Below are 18,059 nucleotides of genomic sequence, written 5' to 3'. Positions count from 1 at the left end.
ATATTTTTAAATATTTTATTTGATCAATTCTTTTATTATAAATTTTCTTGTTCAATATTGTTATGAATGTATAATGAAGTAGTTTTTTTTTTTTTGGTTGATGTTTATTAATAATATATATATATATATATATATATATATATATATATATATATATATATATATATATATATATATATGTAATTAGCATATAAGTCTCAGCATACTATGGATAAAAGTAATAATGTTGAGAATGTTGATGTGGATGAAATACTATATAATAAGAAGAATTTTATGATATATTATAAATGTTCTTTAAGAACATTATACGGAGTAAATGATAATAATCAAAATCATTTGAAAGTTTGTAAGGATGTATCCAATTTAGAATTTCAATGACTTTTGTAGACTTTTTAAAATAAAAAGTTGATAAAAGTCTATCAATGTTTTTTATATAGATTTTTATAGAGTCTTATAAAGTTTTAAAAAGTTTTGAACGACTCTATGAAAGTCAATCAAAATTTATTAAAATCTATCATTTTAAAAGTCTTTAAAACTCTACAAAAGTCATGATTGAATACACCCTCTTAAACTCGAAATAGGAGTCAAAATCCCCAAATTTCATGGTCAATGAATATTGTCTTGCTGATGATTGTATTACTGATGATTGTGAAATGTGTTACTCGGTGAACACATATAGAGTTTGTGATACAACCATTGGAGCTGCAGTACTGTTGTTGTTGTTTCAGGTGTCATTTCATCACAGTTTTCACTCGCGGAACGGTGGCGCTTGCGTCCCATGTTAGGAACTGGTGGCTCTGCAGAAGAAGGTGCGTGCAGTAGAATATGAATGGATAGATAAAGCTTCAATAATATAACATCATATCATGAGACAACTCTTCTTTCTTTTCTTTTTTTTTTTCTTTTTCTTTTTTTTTTTTGGTAATTTACAAAAAAAAAGAAAAAAGAAAAAAAAAAAAACCTTGAATATGAGACAAGTATGTCATATACTTATGTCACTTTAATTTTTATAATGTGAATTCATTTTTTTACTCCCTACTTAGACAACATATGTTCAATCAATAAAATCATGATACTGCCGCACAGACTTAGCTCAGTGATTTATTAGTAGGCACTAGGCACTATTTGGGAAAAGAAATCAATGTGTGGGGTTAGCCCAAACTTACTAGATAATCTCTTGTGTGTACTGACATTTGACCCTATCAGCTGATGAGTTACCATGTTTTACATCTCCCCACATCTTTATATTCATTACTTATTTTATAAATAATGAAACCACTTATATATTAATCAAATATAAAAATATTTATTAAAAATATTTATTTATATAGTAACCCATCAGTACATACATAGGTCATCATCACATCAATATGATCAAAATACTAATGTATTTATTAAAAGACATTCCAGAAAATTCATATTTTTAGTGATAAAATATACACAACCTTATATGCCAGATGTTTGTTCTTGATTAGTATCCCTAATGGGAGGAGGATTAAGGTTTGAATGATGTCTTGTAGACAACCTTATTAGTTGATAATCAGGGTCTTTACTTCTGTCATCATAGATGAGTCATTACTGGATGACACTCTACCACGACTTCCCCTTTGTTGCCTCCCTCTACTTGAATTCTCAGCCATCATATATTGCTTTCTATATCTGCTTCAAATCAATTAAACACACAAATAAAAAATGGTAAAAATTCATTCACTAAATTATAAAAAGGGAGTAATTGCACTTTATATCCCTGAGTTATAAGATAATTGAATTTAGTTCATATGTTATAGTATCACAACTTTTAGTTCTTGCTGGATTGTCAATAAAATGAACAAATAATATGATTTTACCTTTTACTTCTCTTTTTTCATCAAACTCACACTCCAACTTTACCAATCACTTGCTAGATAGAGTTGCAAAAATAAATATTTTTGACAAGCTAAGCAAATCCATTAACAAATTAAAAGGACCAAAAGCGCCACTTCAATATATTGACAAGCCAAGAATAGAAAGTAGTGATGCTCTTAACAAGTACAACAAAAAGTTTTGACAAATCCATTAAAATATTTATATATGTAGAGTGAAGTTGGAGTAGATTACCAATTAAGTGTGCAGCTAATCCATTTAATTTGTAAACCATGCACAACAATTCGTTTACACCAATGTGCCTTTTAATTTGTGCAGAGAAATTTAAAAATGATGATTCACAAACTACTGGAAATTATGAAATTTCCGACCACCTGAAAGTGATCTTAAATCAAGTTGAAAGCCTTGTTGTTCCGATCACTTTTGGTATCCGGAAAAACCTTTGTTGCTATTTCCGACCACTTTTTGCTTTCAACTTGATTTAAGATCACATTTTGGTGGTCGAAAATTCCATAATTTCCAGTAGTGACATATCTATAGATATCAATAATAACATATTCAAATCACAAAAGAAATGATGGTTATCAATAACGATTTATATAAAAATTCATATCAATTTTACAAACATCAAGTCAATTGCTACATTTCCTGATATATATCCTTTTAAAATAATCAAAAGATAGAAAATTTCACATGAATAAATAATGAAAAGAATCGTGCGTTATATATGATGTAAAGGAATTAGCATCCAGTATTCATGGTGTTAATTTCTCCTGCGTAAAGCGATCTGCGAATCGTGCAGCCCACACTATTGCGAGGGAAGCCGTTTCTGAGTCAGGTTGCGGGGAATGGTTTGATGTACCACCCCTGTGTCTTGTGGATTCTCTTTCTTCTGACTTAATGAATTAAGCCTTTTATCTCAAAAAAAAAAATAATGAAAAGAATCACAAACTTTAAAGACATATATACTTACTCAAGAATCACCGTCGTCTACTATATGTGTTAGGGTTTTGCCGCCTAGGAATAGGAGTAGATTGCAGCAGCTCCTTTAGTTGTCCGTCTGTGATTTTTCTGTAGTCCTTGAAATAAGAATGAGAAAATGGAGAACAGACGAAGACAAATATTTTCTCAAAGGTGTAAAGGCGCGTCCGTCTGCGATTTTTCTATAATCGTTGAAATAAGAATGAAAAAATGGAGAAAAGACGAAGACAAATATTTTTTCAAAGGTGTAAAGGTGAGACGATAATCAAGAAAATGTTATTTAAAACAAATTTTGTACACATATCTAATTATGTTTAATATTTAGGTAATCGAATTATATTTGCGGGTATGAAAAGTAATACTAAATTTTTCCCTCCTAAATTTTCCTCATGATGCGAAATTGGAGTAAAATTAATTTCTTGATTAATTTAGAGTAAAAATTAATTATTATACAATTGATAGTTATTTACTATATTCATTAGTATCTACTATATATATATATATATATACTAATATTTTCGCACGTGCGTTGCACGTGATGAATTTGTTATAATATTTTAAAAATATTTAGATCGATACACAATTGTATAAATTATAACATCGAATATTATATAATATAATTGAAGAATTGAGTTGTATCGTACCGATTAATTTTTTTGATGTTATCATTGTTTGAATTCGAGCAAATAATTGCCCAATTAATAGCTAACGTGTAGATATGCGCATTCGGTGCTGCAACTTTAGAGATTTTATATATTAGTGTTTAGGATTTGTAATAATTGGGCTAATTAGCTCGTTGTCTATCAACTCAGTTATAGAATTTATTTATACGGAATATATATTTTTATGTAGATATATAGCAATTTTGTCATCTTTGTATAAAAAAAAAAACACAATATCACTGACTTGAATTACACATTATTGAAAATCTCTTTGTAGAGGACATTGGTAGTAGTAACAGAATTTTATCCATCATCGTCTAGAGTTAAAACCATCAGGATGGGTGACTCGGGAAAAAAGCCACATACAATTAACCGTGATTAAAGATTGATTTTTTTCATTAATAACTCAACGTGAGTTAGTGTTTGACCCTGACTTTTGTTGATAGTCATGGCATATGCGAGCATGAACGTGAATTGTTTTCGTTAGAACTTGAAGAGCAATCTCGTATCAAAATGGTGAAAGACATTTTAATTGAAGATTTACTTTTATCAATAGTATAAATTATTATTTCTTTATAAAATTACATAGAATTTCCAATGGATTTTTTCATTTATTACACATAATTTGTTTCCATTATTCTCACAATTATAATGGTTTAATTATTCTCAGAATTTTATACCCATTTTGACTTTAATCTGTGGTAACAATTCATTAGATATACATATTAATTTGGGCGGAAATGTGGAAGAGGAGGATTTTACTTTTATTATTAGTATAAATTGGTTTAAATAATAATTAATAAATTATTATTTCTTTATAAAATTACGCAGAATTTCAAACGAATTTTCTTATTTATTATGCAGAATTTGTGTCCATTATTTTCACAATTATAATAATTTATAATTATTCTCAGAATTTGGTAACCATTTTTTATTTTTATGTACATATTGACTTTAATTTGTGGTAACAATTCATTAGATATTAGTTACTTTTTATATAAAATTTTGTTACCAATTAAGCATTATTAATTTTGTACTAATTAATTAATATTCATATTAATTTGGGCTAGAATGTTGTAAAGGAGGATTTTATTTTTATTAATATTATAGATAGATTAATTTCATTTTGAAATCATTAGTTCACATATTTCAATTATTTAATTTTTTTCTTTAATTATTCTCATTGTAATCATAAATGTTATTGCAATAATTAATTTATGATATTTATCAAATTGTATCTTTTTTTAGAATATAAAATTTTCGCATGTTTAGGGATTAAAAAAATATTTTAAAATTATTTTTATTTTTAAAATATTTTCCAGCAACCGAAACACTCGCTTAGTCTCACATAAAAAAACTGATAAAGAAAAGTCATTTTACTAAGGAAATTAATACTAATTAAAGTAAATCTAACATGCTATATTTATAGTAATTATATATTAATTTCATTTTGAAATCATTGGTTCACATATTTGAATTATTTATTTTTTCTTTAATTATTATAAATAGAAATTATGATATTTATCAAATTGTATTTTTTAAAAATATAAGATTTACACATGTTATGAGGGGTTAAAAAATATTTTAAAATTATTTTTTATTAATATGTATTTTTATTTTAAAATATTTTCCAGCAATCCAATCACTCCCTTAGTCCCCCATAAAAAAAAACTGATAAAGAAAAGTCATTTCACTAAGAAAATAAAACTAATTAAAGTAAATCTAATCATACTATATTTATTTGTAACTGTATATTAATTTCATTTTGAAATCATTGGTTCACATATTTGAATTATTTAAAAAATTCAAATAATTAAGTTGATTTATTTCAAATTGTATTTCATATATATTTTAATTCTAAAGATACGAATAATAATAACTAAGAGAATTGTACTTAGAAATCAATAAAAATAATGTAAATTCTAAATTTTGTATTAATAAATTTAAACTCTATTTGGACGCATTTCCTTATATGATTGTATAATACATTGTATATACACATAAATTTATTAATATGTATATAGGAAAATTCTATAATATAATTTTATTAATTATAATTTATATTGATAGATTTATAATTAAAAATTATATTTAGAAATTTAAAAAGTAGCATTTAAATTTTGTAAGATTATTATAGTGCATAAGTGTATGTATGTATATTTAAAAAAAATTATAAATATTCATGTTTTGTTAATTTTATAATTTCATTTCTTTAACTATATTTCATATTTTATTAATTATAATTTAATGAAATTGTAACAAATATTTCTAGGAAAGAAATCTAATATTTCTCAATTTCATTAATTATAATTTCCAAATATTGTGGCAATTACCATAATAATTTCATTAATTATATTAATTATAATATTTGTTCTCTTCCAATATTTAAATACATTACCATAAAATTACCATAATAATTACACAAAAGAAGGAAACAAAAATTATGAGAATAATTACCTTTAATAAAAATTAGGAAATTATATTAAAAATTAATTATATATTCAGGTAAGTATAATTTATTTTGTACCAATAATATTATACATTAATTATAAAAATATATATGTATAAAAATTACCATAATAATTACACCGAAAAAGGTGACAATACATAATTATTAGACAATAATATTAATAATTAATTATTAAGGCAAGTATAATCGATTTAGCTTTTGTTTGATTGCTGTTTTGCCCAGCGAACCACGTAAACCCTTAACGCTGTTTGTTTTAAAAAAAATGGGAAAATGGCGAGTTTGGTCCCTAAGTTATAATGGTAGTGACGACTCAGTCCCTGAGTTATGACCGTGTCCATTTTTAGTCCCTCAGTTATGAGCGAAGTGGCGCATTTGGTCCCTGACCGTTAAAACTGACGGAAAAATTAAAAAATATTTAAAATTTTAGGGGTAAAGTAGAAAATTCACATTTTATTCACTTTCTTATATTGAAACCATTTTGCAACATTATTTTCAACTTCCTAGCATTCTATTTCAAGGTTCTTCAATTCTACAAGCAATTCAATAATCTTCGTATAACTTTGTTAGTGTTTTATTTTTTCTCCATAAAAACCCCAACATATGATTGGCAATATTATTATGGCAAACTAAGATAGGGTTTAGCTTGTTCTCTGTTTGCTGTTGTAGAAGACTGATTGATCAGAGACATCGACAGACGCACTGACACTGAAGATCTGAGAAAGGAAGAAGTTTCCAAAACACTAAACACAGCTTGAAGACTTTTTTGGAAAGAAAATCAGCGGATCCGTTTTGGAAGGTATGGACCGAATCTCTAAGATTGCATTCTTCTCAAATCGTCCTATCATCTACAATCAAAGATATTTTTGGAGAGTGGCTTTTCTAAGGAAGTATAAGTACCCCCATTCGGCCATAAATTAGGGTTACGTTTTAACCAGACAAAAAGCACTCTTTGCTATACAGAAGATTACATCTTTGAGTGTACATCTTCTAAAGAATATATGTTCTTGATGATTATGATGAAGAACTTGAGAAGAACTATCGTTGCTTAAACGAAAGGACGAGAAGATCACTCAGTTGTGGGAACAACGTTGGACTGCGTCATTGAAGCGGACTACATCAGAGTTAGCTCTCCAACCGAAGGGATTTTGTTGGACTTCTGCATGCATGGCTCTCCGCCTTCAACAATCCACTAAACCTTTGTAGACTGGGTACATACCTTGTGTGGGGCACTTGGGTGAGATTCTTGTTTCTCTACCTTTGTACATTGGATTATGAGTTAGTGGATTGGACGCCTCAGTGATCGTCACCCAGACGTAGATACACACTGTATCGAACTAGGTAAACATCGTTTGTGTGGTTTTGCTTCTGCTTTTAGTTTTTCCTCAACAAACCAATCTTTGATTTATCTGTCTGACTGACATCTCACGCGATCTCATCAGTCAGTCGTTTACCATAGTGCTTATTGCTAGTTATTATCTTAATCTGCGAAAATGCAAAATTACATGTGGTATCAGAGCTTTTAAGTCTACACAATGACTTGATCCTTGCGGGAAGTTTTTTATTTTGCATTTTTCTCTCGTTAAGAAGTTGTTTCTCTTGTTGTCTGTTGGGTATTTGTCTGCTTTCTGCCTGTGTTTTTGGGTGGGTGTCTTTTGATTCAGAATGGATGCAAGTATGAAACCACCTGAATTGGATGGTCACAATTATTCCCTCTAGAAGGCTCGAATGGAGATTTATCTTCAGGCTCCAGGTACCAGAGTCTATCGTACTGTTCTCACTGGGTGGAGTCCTCCGACAGTTCAGAATGCTGATGGAACTGCTGGAGCCAAACCTATTGAGACATGGACTGAAGAAGAGATGACATCCTCTAATTTAAATAATAAGGCTCTAAATTCTATTGTTGGATCTCTGCATGAATCAGTCTTTACCCTTGTCACCAGAATAAAATAAGCAAAACGTGTATGGGGCACTCTTGAAACCAGATACGAAGGTATCAGTGATGTCAAGCAGTCAAAACTTCAGTTGGTATTATCAGAATTTGAATCTCTCAGGATGGGTGAAGAGGAAACAATATCAATCTTTCATAGTCGGGTTCAGAATTTGATGAACAGAGCCTCTGTACTTGGTGAACCTTTTACTGATGAAAGAGTGGTCAAAAAGATCCTTTGATCTTTACCAAAACGTTTTCGAATGAAGGTGACCTCAATTCAAGAACACTCTGGCTGTGAGAAAAAGAGTGTGGGTGAAGTTATGGGAAGCTTACACACTTATGAACTTGAAGTGCTAGCGGATGATGAACCTATGACCAGTAGGAAAGGCAAGTCAGTAGCTTTTGTTGTCGAAGCTGATCGAGAATCTGACACAGACTATATTGATGATGAAGCCTTTGCTCTTCTAACAAAGAACTTTAAGAAAATTCTGAAAGGTTTCAACCTCTGGAGTCAAGGACAACCCAACAAGACACAGTACAAAAGTGGAACCTCCTCATATCAGAATACTGAAACGCCCTCCTTCTCACAGAACAGTCAATCTCAAAGTGGCCGAACAAGACAAATCAGAAGTAATCCGACTGACACTGCTAGACCTCTAAACAGATCAGTGCAATGTCGAGAGTGTGAAGGATTTGGACATATTCAATCTGAATGTGCAACTTATCTCAAAAGGAAGAAAGCTATGTCGGTGGCTACCCTCAGTGATGATGATGAAGAAACAGCAAATGATCAGTCTGATGAAAATGTGGGAAACTTCGTGGCCTTCTTTACGACAACAGAAAATCAATCAGAAGAGAATGACACAGATGAAGAATCTTACATATCATCAGATGACTTTGAAGAGAGACATACACAACTGGAACTGGAATTTGCCAAACTAGTTGGAAGTTGGGAACAACTGGTGAAGGTTAACAAGAGTCTGAATGACGATCTGAAGCAACGAGATGATCAACTGAAGAAACTATCTACTAAACTTATCCTAAAAGAAGATCTCGTCACTCAGATAAGGTCACGAGAGGGAAAATTGATAAAGGAACTGGAGGATCTAAAGAAGAAGATCAAGATGATGGATACCACCTCTACCTTAGACAAAGTTCTAGGTTTTGGTCAAAATCCCAATGATAAGAAGGGACTTGGTTTTGAACGAGGAGAGCTATCAAAGAAAGCACATATGTTTATAAAAGAAGGAACTTTAGTAGAAAGGTCCTTTCATGATCAAAGTCAATCATCACAGATAAAACAGAAAGGGATCATACACACTCGAATTACTGACTGCCAGTCTGACAGATTCAAAGTACAATCCCAATACTCAAGGTTCAAGACCAAGCTTGTAAAAGTCAGACAATACATACCCGTCTGTCACTACTGTCAAACAAAAGGGCATACCCGACCTGAATGTTACTTCTTCTACAGAGATCAGAGAAAGGAGAAATATCAGAACAAGTCCATTACTCCCTTCGTGAGACAAATTTGGGTCAGAAAATCAGAAGTAATCTGCTACCCCACAATCGTTCTGACCGCCTCTATGACAGCAACAAGATGGTATTTCGACAGTGGTTGTTCCAGACATATGACTGGGAATGTCAAGTGTCTTATGTCTATACAACCTAGTAGTGGATCAGTTACGTATGGAGACGGACAAAAAGGAAAGATAGTTGGAAAAGGTACCCTAAATGTTCCAGGTTTACCACATCTGGATGAGATTCTCTTAGTCAGTGGTCTGAAAGCAAATTTCATTAGCATTAGTTAGCTGTGTGATCAAAACTGGAACGTGTGCTTTAATCGAGATTGCTGCAGAGTCAGTGATAAAGCAGACCAAGTGGTAATGGAAGGAACACGATCTTCTGACAATTGTTATGTTCTGACCAATAAAACAACATGTCTGATATCAAAATCCGATGAATCAAAACTGTGGAAATAAAATGATCAAGTTAGATGCTGTTCGTGGGATACCTAAACTTAAAATAGAATAGGAAGGAGTCTGTGGAGCATGTGCCATTGGAAAGCAAATAAGGGTTCCTCACAAAACAGTAAAGATGATAACTACTGAGAGATGTCTAGAATTTGTTCATATAGACCTCATGGGACCAACTCAGACTGAAAGCATGGGTGGAAAGAAATACATCTTTGTGTGTGTAGATGACTTCTCTCGGTTCAGCTGGGTATACTTTCTGAGGGAAAAGTCTGAGGCATTCAATGCATTCAAGACTCTATGCATAAGAGTGCAGAATGAAAAAGATGAACCAATCATAAAAATCCAAAGGCTAAGAAGTGATCATGTGAAAGAGTTCGAAAATTCTCTATACTCGGATTTCTGTTCTGAAAATGGTATAGCTCATGAGTTCTCAGCTCCCAGAACAGCTCAACAGAATGGTGTGGTGGAAAGAAAGAACCGGACCCTACAGGAAATGGCTAGAGTTATGTTACATGCATCGCATCTGCCACAGCGTTTCTGGGCTGAAGCAGTACACACAGCATGCCATACTGTGAATAGAGTATATCTCAGACCAGGTACGTCTAAGACGCCATATGAGATATGGAAAGGAAAGAAGCCGAATTTAAAGTATTTTCATGTTTTTGGAACGAGATGTTATGTTCTAATTGATAGGGAACAAAGAAGAAAGTTTGACCCAAAGAGTGATGAGGGAATCTTTCTTGGGTACTCTCCAAAGAGTAGAGCCTATAGAGTTTACAACAAAAGAACTCAATCAGTCATGGAATCAGTGAACGTTGTTATAGATGACAATCCAGAAGAATCAGACGAAACATCAATACCTGATCCAGAGACAGAACTCCCTATCAATGAGTCGTCAAAAACTGCTGAGGGAACAAAACTTTCAGACATTCATGATGCGTCAGACGAAAATGAAGTAAGTTCTGAAGAGGAGAATCCTCTCTCGGATAATGATGGTAAAAACAAACCCACCAGAACTCAGAAAAACCATCCATCAGACAACATAATTGGTGATCCAACTGATGGAATGAAAACCAGAAGTCGAATGAGAAGTAATCTGATAGAGATATCCGGATCCGCTTGCTACACCTCAAAGATAGAACCAAAAAATGTGAAGGAAGCCTTGCAGGATGATCTATGAATTAAGGTTATGCAAGAGGAGCTTCATCAGTTTGACCGAAATCATGTGTGGGATCTAGTACCTAGACCTGAGAGAGTTAACATAATTGGAACAAAATGGATTTTCAAGAATAAAACTGATGAAGCCGGAAATATTGCAAGAAACAAAGCTCGGTTGGTTGCTCAAGGATACACCCAAATTGAGGGTATTGACTATGATGAAATGTTTGCCCCAGTTGCAAGATTGGAGTCAATCAGAATTCTATTGGCAGTTGCATTTATTCTTGGTTTTACACTGTTTCATATGGATGTTAAAACAGCATTTCTGAACGGGTATCTGCATGAAGATATCTACGTAGCACAACCTAAAGGTTTTGAAGACCCAGTTCATTCGACGCATGTCTACAAGCTAAGGAAAGCTCTCTATGGGCTTAAACAAGCTCCAAGGACATGGTACGAACGTCTGACACAATATCTGCTACATCATGGGTACAACCGAGGGAGTGTTGATAAAACCTTGTTTGTTAAAACCACTGGAAGTCATGTGACTATAGCTCAGATTTACGTAGATGATATTGTCTTCGGCTCTACTCTACAGAAATATACTGATGACTTAGTGAAGGTTATGAAGGAAGAATTTGAAATGTCCATGGTAGGTCAACTGACTTATTTCTTAGGACTTCAAGTCAAACAGAGTGCTGAAGGCTACTTTATCTCACAAGAAAAGTATGCCAAGAATTTGGTGAAAAAGTTCGATCTGGAATCATGTAAAACTCCCAGAACTCCTATCTCCACTTCCACAAAGGTATCAAAAGATGATACTGGTGAGTCAGTTGATAACACAGTCTATCGAAGCCTAATCGGGAGTCTGCTCTATTTGACAGCAAGTCGCCCAGATATTATGTTCATTGTAGGGATGTGTGCAAGATATCAATCCGATCCCAAAGAGTCACATCTGATAGCTGCTAAACGAATTTTTAAATATATCAAGGGCAAAATTCAGTATGGGTTATGGTATTCCAAGGACAGTGAACTCAGCCTAAGTGCATATTGTGATGCTGATTGGGCAGGGAAAATAGATGACAGAAAAAGTACATCAGGTGGATGCTTCTTTGTTGGAAAGAATTTAGTCTCATGGCTAAGTAAGAAGCAAAATTCAATCTCTCTAAGCAATGTAGAGGCAGAATATATAGTAGCTGGAGGATGTTGCACTCAATTGGTCTGGATGAAGCAAATGCTGTTAGAATATGGTCTCACACAACAGACTATGACACTCTACTGTGACAATGTCAGTGCTATAAACATCTCAAAGAATCCTGTTCAACACTCCAGAACGAAGCACATTGATATAAGACACCACTATATCAGAGACTTGGTAGAGTCAATGGAGATAGAATTGGAGTATATTCAAACAGATAAGCAATTGGCAGACATTTTGACTAAACCTCTGGATGCAAATCGGTTTGAGATTCCCAGATCTGCTCTGGGAATCTACAGGATTGATATATAAGGCAGAATGTTGACACAGAAGGAGAGTGTATGATAATCGGGTCAAAATTTCATATTTGACTTCCTTTTTAATCTCCCTTTTGTTTATGTTAAGAGTATTTCTTAACCTTGGTTACCAAAATTTATTCGCCTCTTTCAAAATTCAAATCATTCGTTTAATCCCTAAAAAGGAGCTATACCGTTGCATCAATCACATTCACTGCATGCAGTCTGACAATCGCATTAAAGAGGGTTCATCACCCTTGGGATTGTATATTTGATCGGGCCTCATTCGTTTGAAGAAAGAGATCAAAAATTCTATTTGCTCTCTGTTATTGGCTTATTGATTTCACCTAGGGTTTCTCTTTTCTCCTTCCCAAATCACACAAAAATGGCAGATGCTGTGAGGAATATCATCATTAATTAGCTGGGAAGGAAAGTTCATTCACCAGAAACAGCCACAAAGCATGTGATGTAGCAAAAATAAGATGTGAGCTCGGGTGTTATATCGTCCTCAGGGGATTGGGGGATATGGCACGCAATATACAATCACAATAAACTAGGCACTAGCATAAGGAAATCAACAAGAAGCTAAGCAAACTACAAGTTTAAGGAAATGATAAGACTAACACATATACACAAAGATAAACACAAAATAAAGAAATAGGACTCAAGCTAGGGAGCATTATCATCTAGATGCATAGCACAACCTAAGGATTGGGGAAAATCACACAACCAAGGAATAGAGGGGATGCACGTAGGAATCCTAGTCTATAAGTCACTCACGTGAGCAAATTAGCTAGGATTAGAACAAGGAATTGCCCCACTCTCGTGGTGAATCAACTCCAAGTTCTTCAAGAACACAAAGCATCTAAAACCCCCAATTTCTTCCATTTTCATAGGAAAAATCGGGTTTATGCAAGGAGTGGCTTGAAATCTTGACCCAACTCTCATTGAGGCCAATAATCCTCCAAAACATGTCAATGAATGTTGTACACCAAGCATTAACAAAATACAAACACAAATCCTTCATAAACTCAAGAACCCTAGGTAGGCAAAATCCCCTTTATGCAATAATCACAAATCAAGCATCAAGATATATAATACAACCCTAACTCAAGTCCATAAACTAACTACTCATGATTCAATAGCATAAAGAACACAAAAACATAAATGTAAAGCATAAACATTGCAAGATAAAGAGATAAAAGGGAGAAGAAAACTTCACTAAGACATGGATGGTAAATCTTGGAATCCAAGTGTTGATTCCTTGAATACAAGCTTGAAATATGATAAAGAACCTAAATCTACACCTAATCTAACACTAAAATATGAAAAGAAAGAGTAGAAAATAGTTAGGGTTCGAATGGGGTTCAAAACCGAGTACAAATGAGTGAAAACTCAGCTAAAATAGAGCAGAGACGGGGGGCTCGACGCGTCGAGAGTAATTCTCGACGCGTCGAGAATTTACAGATTGCAAAACGCGATCACACTGCCCAGATTCGACGCGTCGAGAAAATTCTCGACGCGTCGAGTGCTTCTCTGCAACGCAACTCCGACTTGTAGGCTGATTTTGACCACTTTATGCTCAGAATTAGGCTTCAATGTCTTCATGAAAGTTGTATCTCTTCGAGTCTTCTTTCCATTGGAGCAAAAATCACTGCATTTGGACATTTCTAGGCCGAGATATGATCAAATTACCAAACAGTGGTCAGTTTCGGGTGAAATCTGTAAGTTCGGAACTTCAACTTCAAGGATGATTTTGACCACTGTGGCTTCCTTTTTAGGCTTTGATGTCTGAATATAAGTTGTAGCCCTTTGAGTCTTCTTTGCAATGGGACAAGAATCATGTAATTTGGATGTTTTTAGCTTGATATATGGTCCAAAAACCATGACGTCGACGTGCAGGTCGGGAATTGCAATTGCATGGTCGCTTGCTTCTCTTTTGCTTTGGTTTGCCCACATGACCAAGACCATTGAAAGAACCACCCTAGACTCCTTTGGAAGTGTTGCATCCATCTCCATAGCTTCATATTTGGCTCTCATTGACTCCAAATTCATCCAAAATGCTCCACTTGACTCCAATGTCCTTCAAAATGCATGAAAATATTCATTTTTGCTTCCAAAGCTTTTCAAACCAAATTCCTTGCAAAATAACACAAATTAGTCCTAATCTAATGAAATTTGGAATGATCTATAAACAAAATGGCTTAGTGAAAGGAGCAAAAATATAGACAAATAAGCACTTATCAACTCCCCCACACTTAAACCTTTGCTTGTCCTCAAGCAAAAACAAGAAATAAATCACCATCCTAGCAATGAAATTGATCACACTCCCACTTTGCACAACCTATCAAACCACAAACCAACTTGCTACAAGACAACTTGTTTCAAGAATTATTTTAGCCTTCCACACAAGTTCATTTCTCAAGCCAATAACCAAGCACCAAAATTGTTTAAGGTGTGTGATGATCAAGTGTGCACAAATGCTAAGTTGAGATTATGTAAAACTTGGCTTTGAATGAGATTCCATAGGCATGCCCTTCATACTCCCACTAGTTCAACTCTAAGATTGCATGCTAAGATCAAATAGGTCTTTATTTGGCTTGTAATGGGGCTAAGGGTAAAAGGTTAACAAAGAAGGGGTAAGGAAAATAAACAAAGGAGAGAACTTCACATTTATTCACAATTGGAGCTAGAAGAGATATGAAATTTATGAACAAAGGAGCAAACGAGACCTAAAGGACGTACAAAACAAACCTCTAAAGTGGTGGGGGTTGAGTGCAACTCTCAAAACAAACTTCAAACTTTTATTTTTCTTCTTTTCTTTTCATTTTTCTCATTTCATCTCTTTTTTCATGACTTTTTTTTTTCAATTTTCTCATCATTATTTTTTTTCTTTTCTTTTCTTTCATTGCAAAACAATAAACAAACTTATTCCATGAACCAACACCCCCACACTTAGACAAAATTATCAAGAGGATTGCTAACAAAACAAGCTCCAATAAAGATCTCTTCAAAGAAAAAGAATAAATGCTCTATTCTCTCAAGGGTGGAGGGAAATATTTTGGCTAGGGGTTAAGGGTTAAATGATGAGGGTTAACACAAGGAAAAACAATCACAATGAAGGGACAAGTGCTTAGCACTTATTAAACAAACACAAAAGGCTCAACGGGGACAACTAGTGGTAAACACATGTGTAAAGGGTAGGCTTGAAAGGCTCGGGCTAAACAAAAATGGCCTAAATCATTTCTAAACATGCAAATCTTAGACTTCACTTGGAGAGTAATGAGGCAAGTTCTAGCAAAACAACCCTGACCGGAATCTCACATAAGCCTTCACTAGCAATGCATAACACACAAGATCAAGAATTGATTCAATTATTAAGTGGTTAACAAGGTTATTGGCAAGAGAATAGATCAATCATGAGTTACCCCTTGGCTCATCAATCACAAGTTGAATTGCAACAAGTTCCACCAAAACAAACCACAAGCCAACAAAGAGGGAGTAATCACAACTTTAAGCAAGGAAAGACAATTTATTCAACATTATGCACAATGAGTCATCCAAGCAAAGTTTTTTTAAAAAAAAATTCAAAAAATTTCCAATTTTGTCCTCCCCCCACACTTAGAAAATACATCGTCCTCGATGTGAAAGAAAATAAAGCACAAGGGAGAAATGGTAGCACAATAAGCACAAGTGAGAGCATGATATATCAAAAATAAAAGTGTAAAGAAAAATAGAGAAGAAAGTAAAATGCAATAAAATGAAAGATAACATGGGGTGCCTCCCATGAAGCGCTAAGTTTAACGTCGCTAGCTCGACTTGACCTCTCAAGCTTCAACCATCATTGGATTGGAGAAAGAGCATCCCATCCTTCTTAGCAAACTTATCCTCAAGATAGTGTTTCAAATGGTAGCCATCAATAAATTCCTTTATGCACAAGTCCACCACTCTCAAGCTTAAGCATTGATGTTCATTGAACTCAACATCCAATCTTACTCTTTCCTCAAACCCATTTTTAATCCATAAGTCAACCAAGGATTTCTTCCTAAACCTTGGATCAAGATAGTAGCTATGAACTTGATCCTTTTCTTGGTTTCCACTTCTTTTCTCTTCTTGATTTCCCTCTTCATTGGCAAGTAGGGAAAGTCTTGGATTTTCTTCATGGACCAATAAGAAGGAAGAATCCTTGGATATGAATATAGGCCAATGAGGGCCTACACTTTCAAGAACATTAACTCCTCCCGGTTCCCAAACTCTTGAAAAATTCTCACCAAAGGAGATTTCATCCATTGAAGGAGTTTCCTCAATCACTTCATGTATTCTATCAATCTCAATCTCCTTCAACATCTCCTCTTCTACCGGGGGATTTTGGAGTTGTTCATTGCCCCCATTTTCAAATTCCTCCTTACCACCATTCCCTTGCAACTCTCCGTTTTCTCCCCAACTTGGCGTCTCCATCTCAATGCATTAATCATAGACCTCATCGTCTTCATCTTCAAGGTCCTCGCCTATCTTCTCTTTCTCTTCATGACCTTCATTTGGCAAGAGCAACTCTTGTAGAACCTCTCCTTTGGAAAACAATTCTTGAACGGGTTCTTGAGTTGTCAAACCTTGTATTTGAGCCATCATGTTGTCTAGTAGAACTTGCTGCTCATTCATTTGCTTAAGCATGTTGGCCATCATGGACTTCATCTCGGACTCTTGATCAAATGGTTGACATTCTTGTTGAGGTTCTTGGTAAGGGATTTCTTGAAATTGGTCTTCATATTGTTGTTGAGGTTCTTGATGTGGAGGTTCTTGAACTTGGCCTTGATATTGGAAATTAGGATCAAAGATGTAGCATCCTTCGGCTTCATGTGGTCCTCCACATATGGCACACCAAAGAGTTTGTGGCATGAACATTTGTGGTGCACCTCCTTGAAAAGCTTCTTGATTGATATTGACATTATACTCCAAAGCTTGTTGTTGATCATCTTGATGAGACACTTGGTAAGTTGGAGTCAATAAATGGCAACTTTCCAAAGCATGAGAACCACCACATATAACACACCATGGAGATTGTGGCTCTAAAGCTTGAAAAGTGTTTTCTTGAGGAACTTCTTGACTCATATTGACACCACACTCTTGAGGGAAAAGTTGACTTGTGGAGTTTAACTTGTAACAACTCTCCAATGCATGAGCTTCACCACAATAGGAACACCACTTAGAATAAGAAAGGAATGATTGAAGTGGACCACTTTGAAAGGTCTTTATACCCATTTTGATGAAATCGGGCAATGACATTCTTTACTCTTGGAAATCATACCCCTCCATGATTCAAAGTTCTTGATTGAGTGGTGAAAACTCTTCCTTTTCAATTAAGAGTGAATGCACAAAGAAAAGATCCTTCAACCAAATCTCAATCAAGGTAAGACAATTAGCTCTTTAAACAATAAAAACAAACAAAAAGAAAGAAAAAGCTTAGTCTCCTAAGATTCCCTAAACTCTAATGCTAGCAAAATAAGCAATCACATAGAACCACCAAA

At 34.0% G+C, this 18,059-nt stretch overlaps 1 protein-coding gene across 1 annotated transcript; it reads left to right on the top strand.

Annotated features, from left to right (window-relative positions):
* The first annotated feature begins 11,263 nt into the window (after positions 1-11,263).
* LOC109189560 (uncharacterized mitochondrial protein AtMg00810-like) lies at positions 11,264-12,550 on the top strand. Its single transcript, XM_019340171.1, has one exon. It carries the CDS (start codon positions 11,264-11,266, stop codon positions 12,548-12,550), a length of 1,287 nt encoding a protein of 428 aa, XP_019195716.1.
* The last annotated feature ends 5,509 nt before the right edge of the window (positions 12,551-18,059 follow it).

This window comes from Ipomoea nil, unplaced genomic scaffold, assembly GCF_001879475.1.
Source record: "Ipomoea nil cultivar Tokyo-kokei standard unplaced genomic scaffold, Asagao_1.1 scaffold1558, whole genome shotgun sequence".
NCBI lineage: Eukaryota > Viridiplantae > Streptophyta > Magnoliopsida > Solanales > Convolvulaceae > Ipomoea > Ipomoea nil.
This window is presented reverse-complemented; position numbering and strand designations above follow the sequence as displayed.